Below are 14,662 nucleotides of genomic sequence, written 5' to 3'. Positions count from 1 at the left end.
AGGCTAAATGTCACAAACTCCAGATAAAAATTCTAATAATGTCTTATATTATAAAGTAAAAACATTATCTGTTTTTTTCATTGCTAATTAAATGCATATAGTTTGCAATCTTAGAGCACTGGAATCTTTCTGACTTCAGAATTTGTACATCAGGGAGACTAATAAATAGATTCTTAATTACAATAAATCCCCACTCTCTCTCCATAAAAAGGTGAAAGGCAGAATTTTGTTCTGTCCTGGTTGTTAGGAAGCTTTGTTACCGAATTTGGAAGTACTGCCAACCCCAAGGCTTCGGAAAGCTTTTGTCAGGTTCCACAAATCATGACGTTGGTTCAACTGGATGTCATGTAATTTGGCAAGAAAAGTAACTTTTTTTCCCTCCCTACAAGCAGAGCTTGTTTTAGAAAAAATGAAAGTGACTGAAATGCAAAATATGGACATGTGTATCTCTACCAAAATTCACACTTGGTCCTTTGGGACTATGCTGAGAACAGTGTAGAAAATTAAGTATATTGGATCTGCACTCCAGTGTAAGAGGCAGAGCATCCTGAAGGACAGCAGCACATAGGGCAGGATCAGTGGCTGCTGTCTCAATGGCATTGGTCAACTGAAAGGGTCCACCCAACTTATATACTCCTCCAGTTGCTCATACAGCGCTGTGATGGACACCTCTTTGATGACCTCTTGATCCACCTGCCAGGGGAGTAATATTTTCCCCAAAAGTACAAAAAAATGATACACTGATGGCAATGACCTCTAGGCTGTTACTAAGGATCGATCTAAAGTAACGAAAGGGTACTGCACTACCATGAAACACAACTATTTGGATGGGCCAAAAATTTTGCAGTGCCACCCACAATAGCCATTTAGCATGCATGGGTAATGATCTGTATGGGGCAGTTCCCAAGGCAATGAAACAGGGATTCTTGTCATGGGTACACAGGTGTCCTCGGGAGATTACAGATGGTTATAAACTGAGACAGAGGTGGTAATGTCTCTGGAGATGTGGTGATGGCATTCTGAGTTACTAGGAATAGATCAGATATGCCACAGTGCTTATCACCTCTGGGTTGTGGGCCAAATGGAAAGGAAGAACAGGGAAATTAATGGTCTTTTAGTCTCCATTCTTTCCCAGTCTTATAGCCAATTAGGGAAATGAGGCGTGCAACAGTATTGTGACATAAATACAACTAATTTTTAACAAGTTTCTTGCAGTGGGATTAAAAAAGACTATAAGAGTAAAAATGTATTAAGGCTACATTATTCAATTTAAGAATCAACATCATCACCAAGAGGACATATTTAGGAATATTCTAACATTATCACGACAGCATGTTTTATTCTGACTTGCTTTTTTCTTAAGTCACATAATCATGTAATGTGTAAAATCCATTCCATTAAACACACAAAATGCTGCCATATAATTTTGTGTCTTCTACTGTCTATAATTCCATATCTATTTGTACATTGCTGTTGACATGACAAGTGTCATATATTTATAAGAATTATTTCAACTATATTTTACCTAAGCCACACTAAAATATTATGAAACTTATAAACAGGCTATAAGAAATGGGAAATTAAATGACTTTTAATTTAAATCCTCTCTGTAGAAAAATATTTGCAAATCAACCCAAAATGCTATTGTTTTTATTAAAGTACTAGTCTATACAATTATGCCAATTTTCAGGCTTTTTATTCTGTTTTTCTCAATTTCTCTGACTAATGGAATATAGATCAGTATTGAAAAGAAAATATTTGTGTGTTCAAATAAATTAATCATCATATATTAAAATGGCCAAATGTTGGTGTTTTAAAATATGAATATTGATTTTTTTGCATATTGAAGCACAACCTCGTGCTTCTGTTGCAGAAATAGCTCATCAGTATACTAATTATATGGAACTTATTTGATTATTGAATTTACATTCATGGGTGATCAAACTACTTCTTTGTATCTATCCATCTCTCTGGCCTTCTCTCTACCTACCTGGCCAACAATTCACCCTAAAGCAGAGGTAATATTATTTAAAGAAATTGCAAGAAACAAGTTGTTTTACCTTAGAAGGATGAAGATGTGGTCTCTTCCATCATCATTCTGGATGATGACCAAAGTAGGGCTTCTGAAATCAGTCTTCTATCCTAATGCATTTCAGATGCATCATTTCTCCCAGGTAAGAGACCTACATATTCTGAGAAAGATGCTGTGGTTCTTCTCCCATGCCTTTGTTCATCTGTGTGATAGAGACTTTACATAATGTCAGTCTCTCCCTGGAATTAGTATTTATCCTTTGTCTGAGAAGGTGATAATACTCCAGACAGTTCTGCTGATGCGCATATCACATTATTACTGTGCAGGCAAAGCACGATATGAATAGAAACAAATAAGCAACTTAAAAAAAAAAAGCCTCTTGAAATATCAGCAGGAAAGATATAAAAAGTGGAACAAAAACAAAAAACAAACCCCTCTACTCTCATTAGGACTGGCACAATATCACTAATGATGAAATAATTTATCCCGACAACAATGTAACCGAATTTCAGGCAGAATTCAACAGTTCTGCAGTGCTGAAATCTCTCTCTGACTATATTAAGAAAATAAGATTTCACCTCAAGCAGAGGGGAAGAATGAATAGTGGTAAGGAAGGAATGCATTTTTACATACAAAAATGTTTCATAAAGGTAAATCTGAGACAACTTCTCTGCTTTGGCAAAGAATGTCCAAAATGATCATAGAATAATGTTGATCATGGGCAAGTGTACACATGAAGCACAAGTTCCTGAAATAATTTGAAATGTTGTATAGGACACAGGCCCTTCCCAACTGAAGCACTTCTTACTGTGTAAGAGGAGAACCTACTGAGGTGCTCTACAGTTAGGATACCAGAGAGCAGGTGTCCCAGTATGCTTCTAGGCCTCTAGATGGCTATTCTCTAGATGCTTCCAGGAAGAGATGAGTGGCAACATCAGGGCCTTCTGAGTATTTGACCCCACCAGGCTTTGGCTTAGTGGTTCTGACCCTGGAATGACATGAACAGGGGTTTAAGCTAAGGTAAAGCAACTGGTGGCCATGAATAGTGCTGGATAGTGCTGAGTTGTGGCATTCGGGGCCGCAAGCAGAGTGGAGTAGGAGAAATATTCATTTCCTAGGTCCTATTAGACATCTAGTGTTGAAAGAGGAGTTGGTTCTTCTTTGTGTCCTGGTGGACGCAAGTTTTCTCTTGAAGGCAGACATTACAATAAGCCATCAGTCTCATAAGAACGAGATCAGCAAAAGCAGCTGCCACAGGGAAATGCCAAGATGTTGTCTATGATGATCTACCAGATCTATGAGGTTCTCTGTATTCTAGGGTGACCATGGAGTATAATTGGATGAATACATGGTTGTGTTTCCACAGTTCTGTAATTGTCTTCCCTGCGGTCTGCCAGCAGAAAAGCGGGGTGTGCTATTAAGGTGAAGCTGTGAATGGGACAATCCCACTTTTTTTTTGCCAATAGAATTTGTAGCCTGGGCCATGCACGAGAGACACTGAGTCTCTGTGAGTGAGACAATCTCACTTTTTCTTTCTTTCTTTCTTTCTTTCTTTCCTCTTTTTTTTGCCAATAGGACTTTGTAGCATGGGCTGTGCTCAAGAGAGAATGAGTCTATCGCCTGTTGGTCTGGGTACTCTCATCAGCTTTAGAAGAATACAGCATAAGCATTTGGTTTTACCAGCCTGGGCAGAATCACATCTGGATACATTAGCAGCTGTAAACACTTTTGTAATTAAATACTGGCACCCCTTCCCAGTTGCCATATTCCTAAGTCCCATAGGGCTGGATTGAGGCTTCTCCATGCCCCTTCCCCTGTCTCACACCCCTTCGCCACCCCAGGCAAACCAAGGCTGGCTCATGCCCCCTAACCATGGCTACATGGCTGGATTGGCCATGCCCCCTCCCCACCACATGGCAAAGTTGGGGGCAAGCTGTTTTCCCTTCTCCACCATGTGGCTGGAGTGGGGCAAGACTACCACCCCTTCTCCTATAGGGCCCAATTAGTACTGGGCTCCTCCCTAATGCCTCAGGCCCTGCAGTTATCTACATGCACAGGGCTGTGCATCTAAGAAGAAGATTGCCTGGGCTAAAAGTGCCCTAAATGCCCTGTATGTGTCCCAGAAATGAACGCACAGAGGACTAGGAAATACCATAAAGTCACCCTACTTGCAATGATATAAATACCAGAGAAAGCTTATACCTGAGTTTGGAAGAATACCCAAGTTTATGACCCAGATACCTTGTTCCAGGCAGATGCAAATCCTCCGACTGGCCACAACCTTTGCATTTGATAATAGGGAAATGGTACTGATACACAGTGATAGCAGAGAATATAAAATGTATGTTTTTCATACAACAGCAGTTACATCTGTTACAAATTACTGATTTTCATTCTTTGCGCTCAAAACCTCTGCTCTATTAATTCCGTCATTGATTCACATGAGCACAGTGTGAAGCGACACAGGTTCATCTCTGAAGAAATGAAATGCATATTTAAAAAAAAACAAAACCATTTGACAGTGACACAGAGATGGAGTCAGGTTCTAATTAAGACTTTTGAAGTCATTTCCAGACATTATTCTGGAAAACCTGTACTGTTTGAAGGTTAGAATACAAGAGTGTGAGCAATGAGTAAAAGGGGTTTGGTTTTTACCACACCATAACTGCACATGCACGTTCTCACTGTGTGCAGCTAGAAGGAAGACTTCTATCTAAGCCTAAGTGTAGAAAGCCTCTCATTGAAGAAAATGGATGTATAGTGGTTTGAAGAACATAGAGTTCATGTGGCAAAATCCATTTAGTATTCTTATTGGGAACAATTTTTAAATGAACACTGTGGTGTCAGTACAAGCCATTCATAAGAGTTAGGTGTGGAATATATTGAATCACATTAACAGTTGTCTTTCTTTTACAGTTCACCAAAACTGCTGGAGCTACTGGTCATTCATGCTGCTTTCACCACAGGCTCAGGCACCGGTGAAATATTGACAGCTGTTCCTGGCCAGTGACTGTGATCTTTCTCTGAGTTCCCTTCCAATCACAGTGTTGTGGGGGAGAGATGTAGAAACAACATATAAAGCTGTGTCTGAAGTGATCTGTGCCTTTTGTGAACTGTCTCTCTCTTGGAGCATCAGTGTCTGAAAGGCTCTGGCTTGCTAGCTAGTCTCTCTTCTTGTAAGTTATATCCAATCCTTTCCTACTTACCCTTGCCCATCATCCCTATTGTTATCCCTATCCATTTCTTTCAACTTATTCTTCCCCAAAATTCCCCCAAATTACTTGTTCTTGTTAGTCTCTTGATTCTTTCCCCCCACAAAAAGAAATTAGCGTTTTCCCTGACAGTGTGTCATCACTGTGCAGGAAAGCACACCAAATATTACCTGGTTTTTAAACCCAAACACTTGCTATGAATATTTTTTCCAACTATTTAAGTTGATCTAATAAAAGGTATCAGATTCATGCAAAGTACCTTGTCTGCCTGTGTCCTTAGACCAACACAGCTACAACCTACACGCTTGTTTTACATCTAATACTCCTGTTGTTACAGCCCAAAATTGCATTAATGTTTCTGTAGTTGCATTAAATTGCTGGTTCATATTGAGACTGTGACCCACCTTTACAACCATGATACCACCCAGGCATTTATAACACAAGCTGTATTTGTGCTTTTGATTCTTCTCCCCTATGTGCAGCAATTTGCATTCATTTCCTTGGCTTTCGTCTTATTGTTTCAAGCCCAGCTCCCCAATCTATCTGCATCCATCTGAACTGCATTCCTATCCCCTAAAGTACTTGCACTTCATTCCAGTTTCACATCATTTGGATATTTGCCTGTATATTCTTTCATTCGAAAAATTGATTACACCAATTAGTAAATAAAACTCTTTAATTCTTCATTATCTTGCAATTGATGGAATATATTTTAGATGGTGCAAAGACACTAAAATTGATGCATGAAACATTACTTTCCCACTTCAAGTGTCAACACAAAATCATAAAAGCCAAGTCTTTGACATTACAAAGTTACAGAATTAACCCACCACCTTCATTTTTAATATGGAGGATTCACAATCCTATGAAAAAAAACTAATGTCATGTGTAAATTAGAAAACAAAAATATGAGAGAAGGAAAGTCATGAAAGAAAGATGGACATATTGTTCCTGGAGCGGATCAGCCTGTGGAGCAGTTTCCTCTGGGCAGCTTGGATCTCCCTGTTCCTCATGCTGTAGATGACCGGATTCATCAATGGAGGCACCACTGAATACAGAACAGCTGCCAGGAGATCCAGAGGGGATGGGGAGTCAGAGACGGGCTTCGTGTAGGCAATGATGGCAGTGGAAAGAAACAGGGAGACCACGATAAGGTGGGGAATGCAGGTGGAGAAGGCTTTCTGCCGGCCCTGCTCCGAGGGGATGCTCCACACCGTGGTGAAGATCTGAACATACGACACAATGACGAAAGCAAAACAGCCTAAAGCTAGAAACACACTGAAGACAAGAGCGGCCAGCTCCCTGCGGTATGTGTTGGAGCAGGAGAGCTTGAGCAGCTGGGGTATTTCACAGAAGAACTGGTTGATGATATTTGAGTGGCAGAAGGGGAGACTAAAGGTGTTCCCGGTGTGCAGTGCAGAGTTGATGGCACCAGCAGCCCAAGCACCGGCAGCCATCTGGATGCAAGCTCTCCTCTTCATTACTACCTCATAATGCAGTGGCTTGCAGATGGCAACGTACCGGTCATATGCCAAAATGGTGAGGAATGAAAAATCAGCTGTACAAAACAGCAAGAAAAGAAAGACTTGGGCCACATATGCAGCATAGGAAATTGTCCTGGTGTTTAAGAGAGAATTGGCCATGGACTTGGGGACAATGACAGAGATGGATCCAAGGTCAAGGATGGACAAATTTGCCAAAAAGTAGTACATGGGGCTGTGGAGGTGGTGGTCCATAGTTACAACAGTGATGACAAGGAGGTTCCCCACCAGAGCTGCCAGGTACGCTGCCAGAAAGATGACAAAGTGTAAGATCTGCAGCTGCCGAGTGTCAGAGAAGCCCAGGAGGAGGAACTCGGTTACAGTGGTCCAGTTGGACATCTTCCTTCCCAGGGCACTGTGCAAGTCCTGGCTATAATGGAAGAAGGGCAGTGGTAAGGAGGAAAGTAATAAACTCAGTGGCTTTGTTATTCCCATCAATAATGTGTCTAAATTTCATACTAAGAATGAAAATATTCCATATTTTGCCTCATGGAAAATTTGATTTTAATAAATTATTTTTCCCTGGCAAGACCCTACATAAAATAAAATATATTGATATTCCATTTAGAAAGTGAAGAAAATGTTAGCCCAGCCACAACTCCGGATTTTAATTTTTTTATTTTTATTTATTTAAATCCAAAAGTCTATAATTTATCCATCTCACCTAGAAAATCTATGCTGAAAACAAATACATACAAAATAAAAGATATATAAAATTTGACTTCCTTAGAGGTCCTATTCCCACCCCACCCTCCACCCCACTCCCAATAAGCTGTATAACTTTATCTGAATTAACAGCAAAAACATTGAATATGTCTTCATTCACTCTTGTAGCTTTGAATCTATTATACATAAAATGCAGTATGATTTCCATAGCCAGGTTTTCCAACTTTAATGTTTTTAACTGTCCTCTGCATCTTACTAAGACAGGACACTTCACTGATGTAGAAAACTTACTGAAATTGTTTCTGTGGAAATGTCCTGATCTTCTGCCACATTCAGGCTTCCCCTGCCGAGATCCTTTGCTCTTGTCCAGTTGATCTCTCAGCTCTCCTCTGCACCAACCGCTAGTCTGGGTCCCCAGAAGCTAACTCAGAGGTCTTTCTCTGCTCCCTCTGTCACTGAACGACTGGAGTGAATCCAACCAGGTTTATGCGTGCGCAGCTGACCTCAACCCTGCCTTCTAGAAAACGGGTGAAGCAATACAGCAATTTTGCAGTTGTTTTCTTCCAAAGGCTCCTGGGACTCGTTCCCTGGAGTCCTGCACAGCTCAGAAGGAAAAGCCCAGATGTAAACAGTCCGAACTGTACAGATGTTAGCAGAACAGCACAGCTGTGCTTTGCTTTAATCTCCCTCACAACACAAGTCATGGGATCTCTGAGAAGGCCCTTAGCTTCTCTATCTGGCTCTGCTGTCCCAGTTAGCTACACTGGGCACCTTAGGATGCAGGGAGGCACCAAGTTGTAATTCAGTTAGTTCCTACGTAGTGTTGCATGAGAACATAACATGAGAATAAAAGTCAGGTTTGTAAGGTGCAAAAAATGTTTTTTTCAATATAATGAATATATTCCATAACTCAGACAAACAAGCTCCATTGCAAGGCATCACATTAACAACACATGCTACCCACAAGAGGTCACTGGGGGTGCGTATAGCGTGTGGCATTGGCAATGCGTAGGGGGTGTACGTGGGAGCATGTGCACCCCCTGAGATTGGTGGTCCCCCCCCCAGAAAGAAGCACCTCCTGTGCCTGTGGGCAGTTGCCACTTCCCAGTACCTGCTTCCCCACTGCCCTGACTGCCAACACTGCTGACAGTATCTGCGGACAGTCGCTGATTGCCTCTGGCCACTGCCAACGTGGCTGGTGGTGTCAGCGGGTGGTCGATGACCACCAGTCACCACTTGCCACTCCCTCCGCCCCCACCGCTGACACTACCACAGCTACCTGCAGGAGCTCCCCATTCGCTGCCACCACCACCACCTGCAGGCAGTTGCTGTTCCCCCCCAGCTTCCAGGGGACACGTGGCATTCATGGCATGTCACCTTTGCACCAGGCTAGGTGTGTCTATACAAGATGCTAGGTTGCTGTAACGATGAGCTACGGCTATGTCATTCATCCCTGTGGCAACGTAGCATTGGTGGGCACAAACCATGATGCCACCACTACTGTACAGTAGCAATGACCTCCTGAGCATTACTTCATTGCTACTGTGCAGTAGGGTTTGAACTGTCCCATGCACCTTCGGCACGGCACAGTCCTGGCGGGTACTGCGCATTCATTTAGTTCTTGTTAAAGCAAGTACTAAATGACTTCACAGTAAAAACTGCTCAGTGGGGCAGACGTGTAGTTGACTGCACACACTGGATCCTGCATGCAGGGTGGGTCAATGTGCCCAATCGAGGCAAACCCCCAGTCTAGTACACAGGGCTCGCCTGGCACAGGTGCCACATGAAGCATACATCCCCGTGCAGCCTCATGCCATGTACAGCCCATGCCAGGCAGGCTCCACAAGGAGCATCAAGGGATCAGAGACTCATTCATGGACCTGATTTCTCCTGAACTGAACCTGCCAGATGCCAGAGCCTGATATGACAACATGTGTCTCGTTCCTTCAGCATCCATGCTAACTTAGTGGACTGGCAGCTCCCACTTAGGAAAGTGGTTGGTTGGAGTCCAGCAGCTAGAAGATTTATGGTGTTAGGCATTTGCTGTCTTCATGGATGTTCCCATGGCCAAAAACAATGATCCCATCACGGGAGAAATTTAAAAATATCAACCTTTCCCTATCCCCAAATTGGGATTTATTTTTATTTTTTTCATGACCCAAACAGTCCCAAAATATTTCATTTTGGCCTTATCAGTTTTGTTTGGAGTTCATCACATTAGTTGACAATCTAGGGCCATGAAGCCATTGTATCCACCCTGTAGAGGAAGGTCTTTTGGTAACAGGGGCCTTCTCTGACTCTGCGCGGTGCTGTACTGCAGCTGGGCAGCAAAAAGGAGCAGCACTGACGAAAAGTGGTAGTAGTCACCTGGTTTTGGTATCAGCCTAGTTTTCACATCAGCTGGGCCATTCTGGCTTAAAAGTGGAAAAAGTTGGTGATCTCCTGCCTTATCATATTGATGTGTCCATTACATAGAGTTACACTGATATCCCATGAGCCCTTCTTGCAACCTTCAAGAAAAAAAATGGCTTTGTCTTCTCAATGTGGAAGCCATCACTTTCTGATGGCATCCCTGATTGGGAATCTCCTTGATATTACAATTATAATTCTTGACCACCACCCTCACAGCCCCATGCACTTCTTCCTGATAAATTTTCTAACCCAGACCTCAGAATTATCTCTGTCACCATCTCAGTATCCTTAGCTAATTCTCTGCTGAACACCAGATCCATGGTCTATGCTGGATGTGTTGTCCAAGTCCTTTTCTTTTTGTTCTTCTTTGAAGCTGACTTCCCTTTCCTCCCCATCATGGCATATAATCGGTACACTGTCATCTGCAAAACACTGCACTATGAGACAATCATGAACAGGAGAGCTTGCAGATAAATGGCAGCCAGTGCATGGATCTGTGGTTTTCTATATGCTACCTTTCACACTAGTAACACCTGTAGTGTATCTTTCCAGGAAGCTAATATCATCAACCAGTTCTTCTGTGAAATCCCTCAGCTAATCAAGCACACTTGCTCTGACTTTTTCCTTACACAACTTGAAATAATTGTTGGTGTTTGCATAACTTTAGACCCATTTTGTTTTCCTAATTGTATCATACATTCAGATCTTCAACACTGTGCCCATCTGAGCAAGGACAGGACAAAGACTTCTCATCTTCCTTCTTCACCTTATTCTCTCCTTGCTTATTAGCATGGGTACCTGTCCCTATATGAAACCTAGCTCCAGCTCCCCATCAGCTCTTGACCTCATAGAAGCCATTCTCTATTCTGTGCTGGATCCAATAATCAATCCAGTTATGTACAGCTTTGGCCTCCAACCTTTTTAGGTCAGAGATCACTTTTGGACTTGAAGAATAGAAGATCCCCCGCCCCACCCCTGGCCAGCATGCAAGTCTATGGGGAGGGGAGGGTTGGGAAGGTTGTGCAGGGGGAGTGCAGATTGAGGCCCCAGCCCTAGCCCTATCCCCACTCCATCCCTCACTGCATCCCAAGAGTCACCTTGTCTGGAATGACTCTACACCAAGTTCAGCCTGCCACAATAAGCTGATTTATACAGTCCCCACCACTGGCTGCACGGTGGTCTCTGTGCCACGATAGGCCAATCCCATCTTCCTGTTACCTTCACTTGGTGTCATTGATCTTTGTCATTTGGGTACAAGAACTTTAAACTCTTTGAACAAGGAATGCTTCTCACTATTTATTTGCTCATCAAACTTTGTTGGGTCCCCTGACCCTAATCTGAGAGGCACTCGGATATTTAAAATGCATTTTGGGGGGTATCAGCAGTGGGGTTTACCGATTTATCCCTACGCCACGTGGTTTTTCTGGAAACCAGCAAAATCTGGATGCAATGAATAGGTGGGATTGGCATTCTGGTGTTGCCGGGCGATACTGATGCTCTGTTGCGGGGCTTAGAATTTAAGCCTGGAAAGAGATTTCTTATAAAAATGTCTTGGCTTGAAGACGTAATGTTTCGCAATATGTACATTTCTTCAAAAGCGTACGTTTATGTAGAAGAATTAAAATTAAAATATATTCATGGGAGGATTGTTTGGTTTAAATCTGCAGTCTCCAGGAGCTTGCTGTCCAGCGCTGGTTAGTTCCTATGCAGTTTTGCATTGTTCACCAGAGCGCCCCAAGGGATGACGAGGGCAAGTGGTTATAAACTACTGCGAGACCATTTCAGGCTGGACATAAGGAAGAATTTCTTTACTGTCGGAGCCCCCAATGCCTGGAGTAGCCTGCCATCGGAGGTGGTTCAAGCACCTACATTGAACACCTTCAAGAGAAATTTGGGTGCTTATCTTGCTGGGGTCCTTTGACCCAAGCTGACTTCCTGCCTCTAAGGAGGGGGCTGGACTCGATGATCTTCCGAGGTCCCTTCCTGCCCAAATGTCTATGAATCTATGAAATATGACTGCCACATAGACCACTTTCCCCTGACTCATATACACACAGGGTCCCAGCTTCCCTTAAATCCAGGGATCTCACACACAGATGGCCCCCTCTGCCAGATCAAGCCCACGGGGTGGCCTAGTGGAGACACTGCTTGCAGCATTTGTACAGCTCTATCCCTGCATGCAACACAAACCAGCCCTAGCATCATGCACAGCATAAGATGCTTGGGGCCAGCCTGGAAGCCATGCTATGGACAGGATGCAGTGCCAGTCTGGGGTTCATACCGCATGTAGGATTTGCACCAGCCTGGGCGCATCTATACAAGATGCTGCATCACCGTAGTGATGAGCTATGATGATGTAGTTTATCGCTGTCAGAATGTAGTGTTGGCGGGCACTAGCCGTGTCACCACCACTGCTACCTAATAACAGGTAGCAATGAGCTACTGTGCATTCATAGATCCATAGATTCATAGATGTTAGAGTCAGAAGGGACCTCAATAGATCATCGAGTCCGACCCCCTGCATAGACAGGAAAGAGTGCTGGGTCTAGATGACCCCAGCTAGATGGTTATCTAACCTCCTCTTGAAGACCCCCAGGGTAGGGGAGAGCACCACCTCCCTTGGGAGCCCGTTCCAGACCTTGGCCACTCGAACTGTGAAGAAGTTCTTCCTAATGTCCAATCTAAATCTGCTCTCTGCTAGCTTGTGGCCATTATTTCTTGTAACCCACAGGGGTGCCTTTGTGAATAAATACTCACCAATTCCCTTCTGTGCCCCCGTGATGAACTTATAGGCAGCCACAAGGTCGCCTCTCAACCTTCTCTTGCGGAGGCTGAAAAGGTCCATTTTCTCTAGTCTCTCCTTGTAGGGCTTGGTCTGCAGGCCCTTAACCATACGAGTGGCCCTTCTCTGGACCCTCTCCAGGTTATCCACATCCCTCTTGAATTGCGGCACCCAGAATTGCACGCAGTACTCCAACTGTGGTCTGACCAGCGCCCGATAGAGGGGAAGTATCACCTCCTTGGACCTATTCGTCATGTGTCTGCTGATGCACGATAAAGTGCCATTGGCTTTTCTGATGGCTTTGTCACACTGCCAACGCATGTTCATCTTGGAGTCCACTAGGACTCCAAGATCCCTTTCCACTTCCGTGCCACCCAGCAGGTCATTCCCTAGGCTGTAGGTGTGCTGGACATTTCTCCTCCCTAGGTGCAGCACTTTGCATTTCTCCTTGTTGAACTGCATCCTGTTGTTTTCTGACCACATGTCCAACCTGTCCAGGTCTGCTTTCAGCTGTTCCCTGCCCTCCGGCGTGTCCACATCTCCCCATAGCTTTGTGTCATCCGCAAACTTGGACAGAGTACATTTCACTCCCTCGTCCAAGTCGATGATGAAGACATTAAAGAGTATCGGTCCAAGGACCGAGCCCTGCGGGACCCCAAAGCCCACACCCTTCCAGGTCGAAACCGACCCATCCACCACAACTCTCTGGGTGCGACCCTCTAGCCAATTCGCCACCCACCGGACTGTGTAGTCATCCCAGTCACAGCCTCTTAACTTGTTCACCAGTATGGGGTGGGATACCATATCGAAGGCCTTCCTGAAGTCTAAGTATATGACATCCACCCCTCCTCCTGTGTCCAGACGTTTCGTAAACTGGTCATAAAAAAAGACTAGATTGGTCAGGCACAATCTGCCTGCCACGAACCCATGCTGGGTTCCCCTCAGCATAATTTGTCCTGCTGGGCTGTCGCAAATGTGAGCCTTGATAATTTTTTCAAAGACTTTGCCAAGGATGGAGGTGAGACTGACTGGCCTATAGTTGCCCAGGTCCTCCTTCCTCCCCTTCTTGAAAATGGGGACCACATTGGCCCTTTTCCAGTCCTCCAGGACTTGGCCCGTGCACCACGAGTGTTCAAATATTCATTTATTGCTAGTGCGCAGTAGGGTTGGAAACGATCCATGCGCTGTCAGGACTCTGCAGTGCTGGCAGGTACTGAGCATTCATTTAGCACTTGCTAAAGCTAGTACTAAATGTCTGCACAGTAACAACTGCCCAGTGGGGCGGACATGGAGATGCACCCATTGACTGTGCACACTGCATCCTGAATGCAGGGTGGGTCAACGAGCCCAATCCAGACAAACCCTCAGTCCAGTACGCAGGGCTGATCTGGCACACGTGCTGCATGTAGCGCGCATCCCAGCCCAGTCCTAAGCCGTGTACGGCCCATGCCAGGCAGGCAGGCTGCACAAGGAGCATCAAGGGATCAGAGACCGTGCATGGACCTGATTTCTCTTGATTCAAACCTGCCAGATGCCAGAGCCTGACGTGACCATATGTGTCTCTGTGCTTCAGCCTCCATGCTAACTTAGTGTCCTGGCAGCTCCCACTTGGGACAGGGGTTGGTTGGAGTCCTGCAGCTAGAAGTTTTATGGTGTTTGGAATTCACTCTCTTCATGGATGTTCCCATGGCCAAAAACAATGATCACATCATGGGAGAAATTTAAAAATACCAACATTTCCCAGTCCCCAAATTGGGATTTTTTAGTTTTTTTATGTTTTTTTTAATGAACCAAACAGTCCCCAAATATTTCATTTTGACCTTATCAGTTTTGTCTGGGCTTCATCACAGCAGTTGGCAATCTAGAGCCCATGGCCCCATTGTATCCCCCCTGTGGAGGAAGGTCTTTGGCTGCTTTTGGTAACAGAGGCCTTCTCTGACCCTGCGCGGTGCTGTACTGCAGCTGGGCAGCAAAAAGAAGCAGCACTGGGGAAAAGTGGTAGTAGTCACCTGGTTTT

General features: G+C 44.3%; 1 protein-coding gene across 1 annotated transcript; it reads right to left on the bottom strand.

Annotated features, from left to right (window-relative positions):
- Nucleotides 1-6,221: 6,221 nt before the first annotated feature.
- On the bottom strand, nucleotides 6,222-7,124 carry LOC132251693 (olfactory receptor 14A16-like; the record flags this gene model as incomplete). Its single annotated transcript, XM_059731640.1, has 1 exon — nucleotides 6,222-7,124. A coding segment is annotated over exon 1 (903 nt), but the record flags the coding sequence as incomplete, so codon positions are not given.
- Nucleotides 7,125-14,662: the final 7,538 nt, after the last annotated feature.

Source organism: Alligator mississippiensis, chromosome 7, assembly GCF_030867095.1.
Source record: "Alligator mississippiensis isolate rAllMis1 chromosome 7, rAllMis1, whole genome shotgun sequence".
In the NCBI taxonomy this organism is placed as follows: domain Eukaryota; kingdom Metazoa; phylum Chordata; order Crocodylia; family Alligatoridae; genus Alligator; species Alligator mississippiensis.
This window is presented reverse-complemented; position numbering and strand designations above follow the sequence as displayed.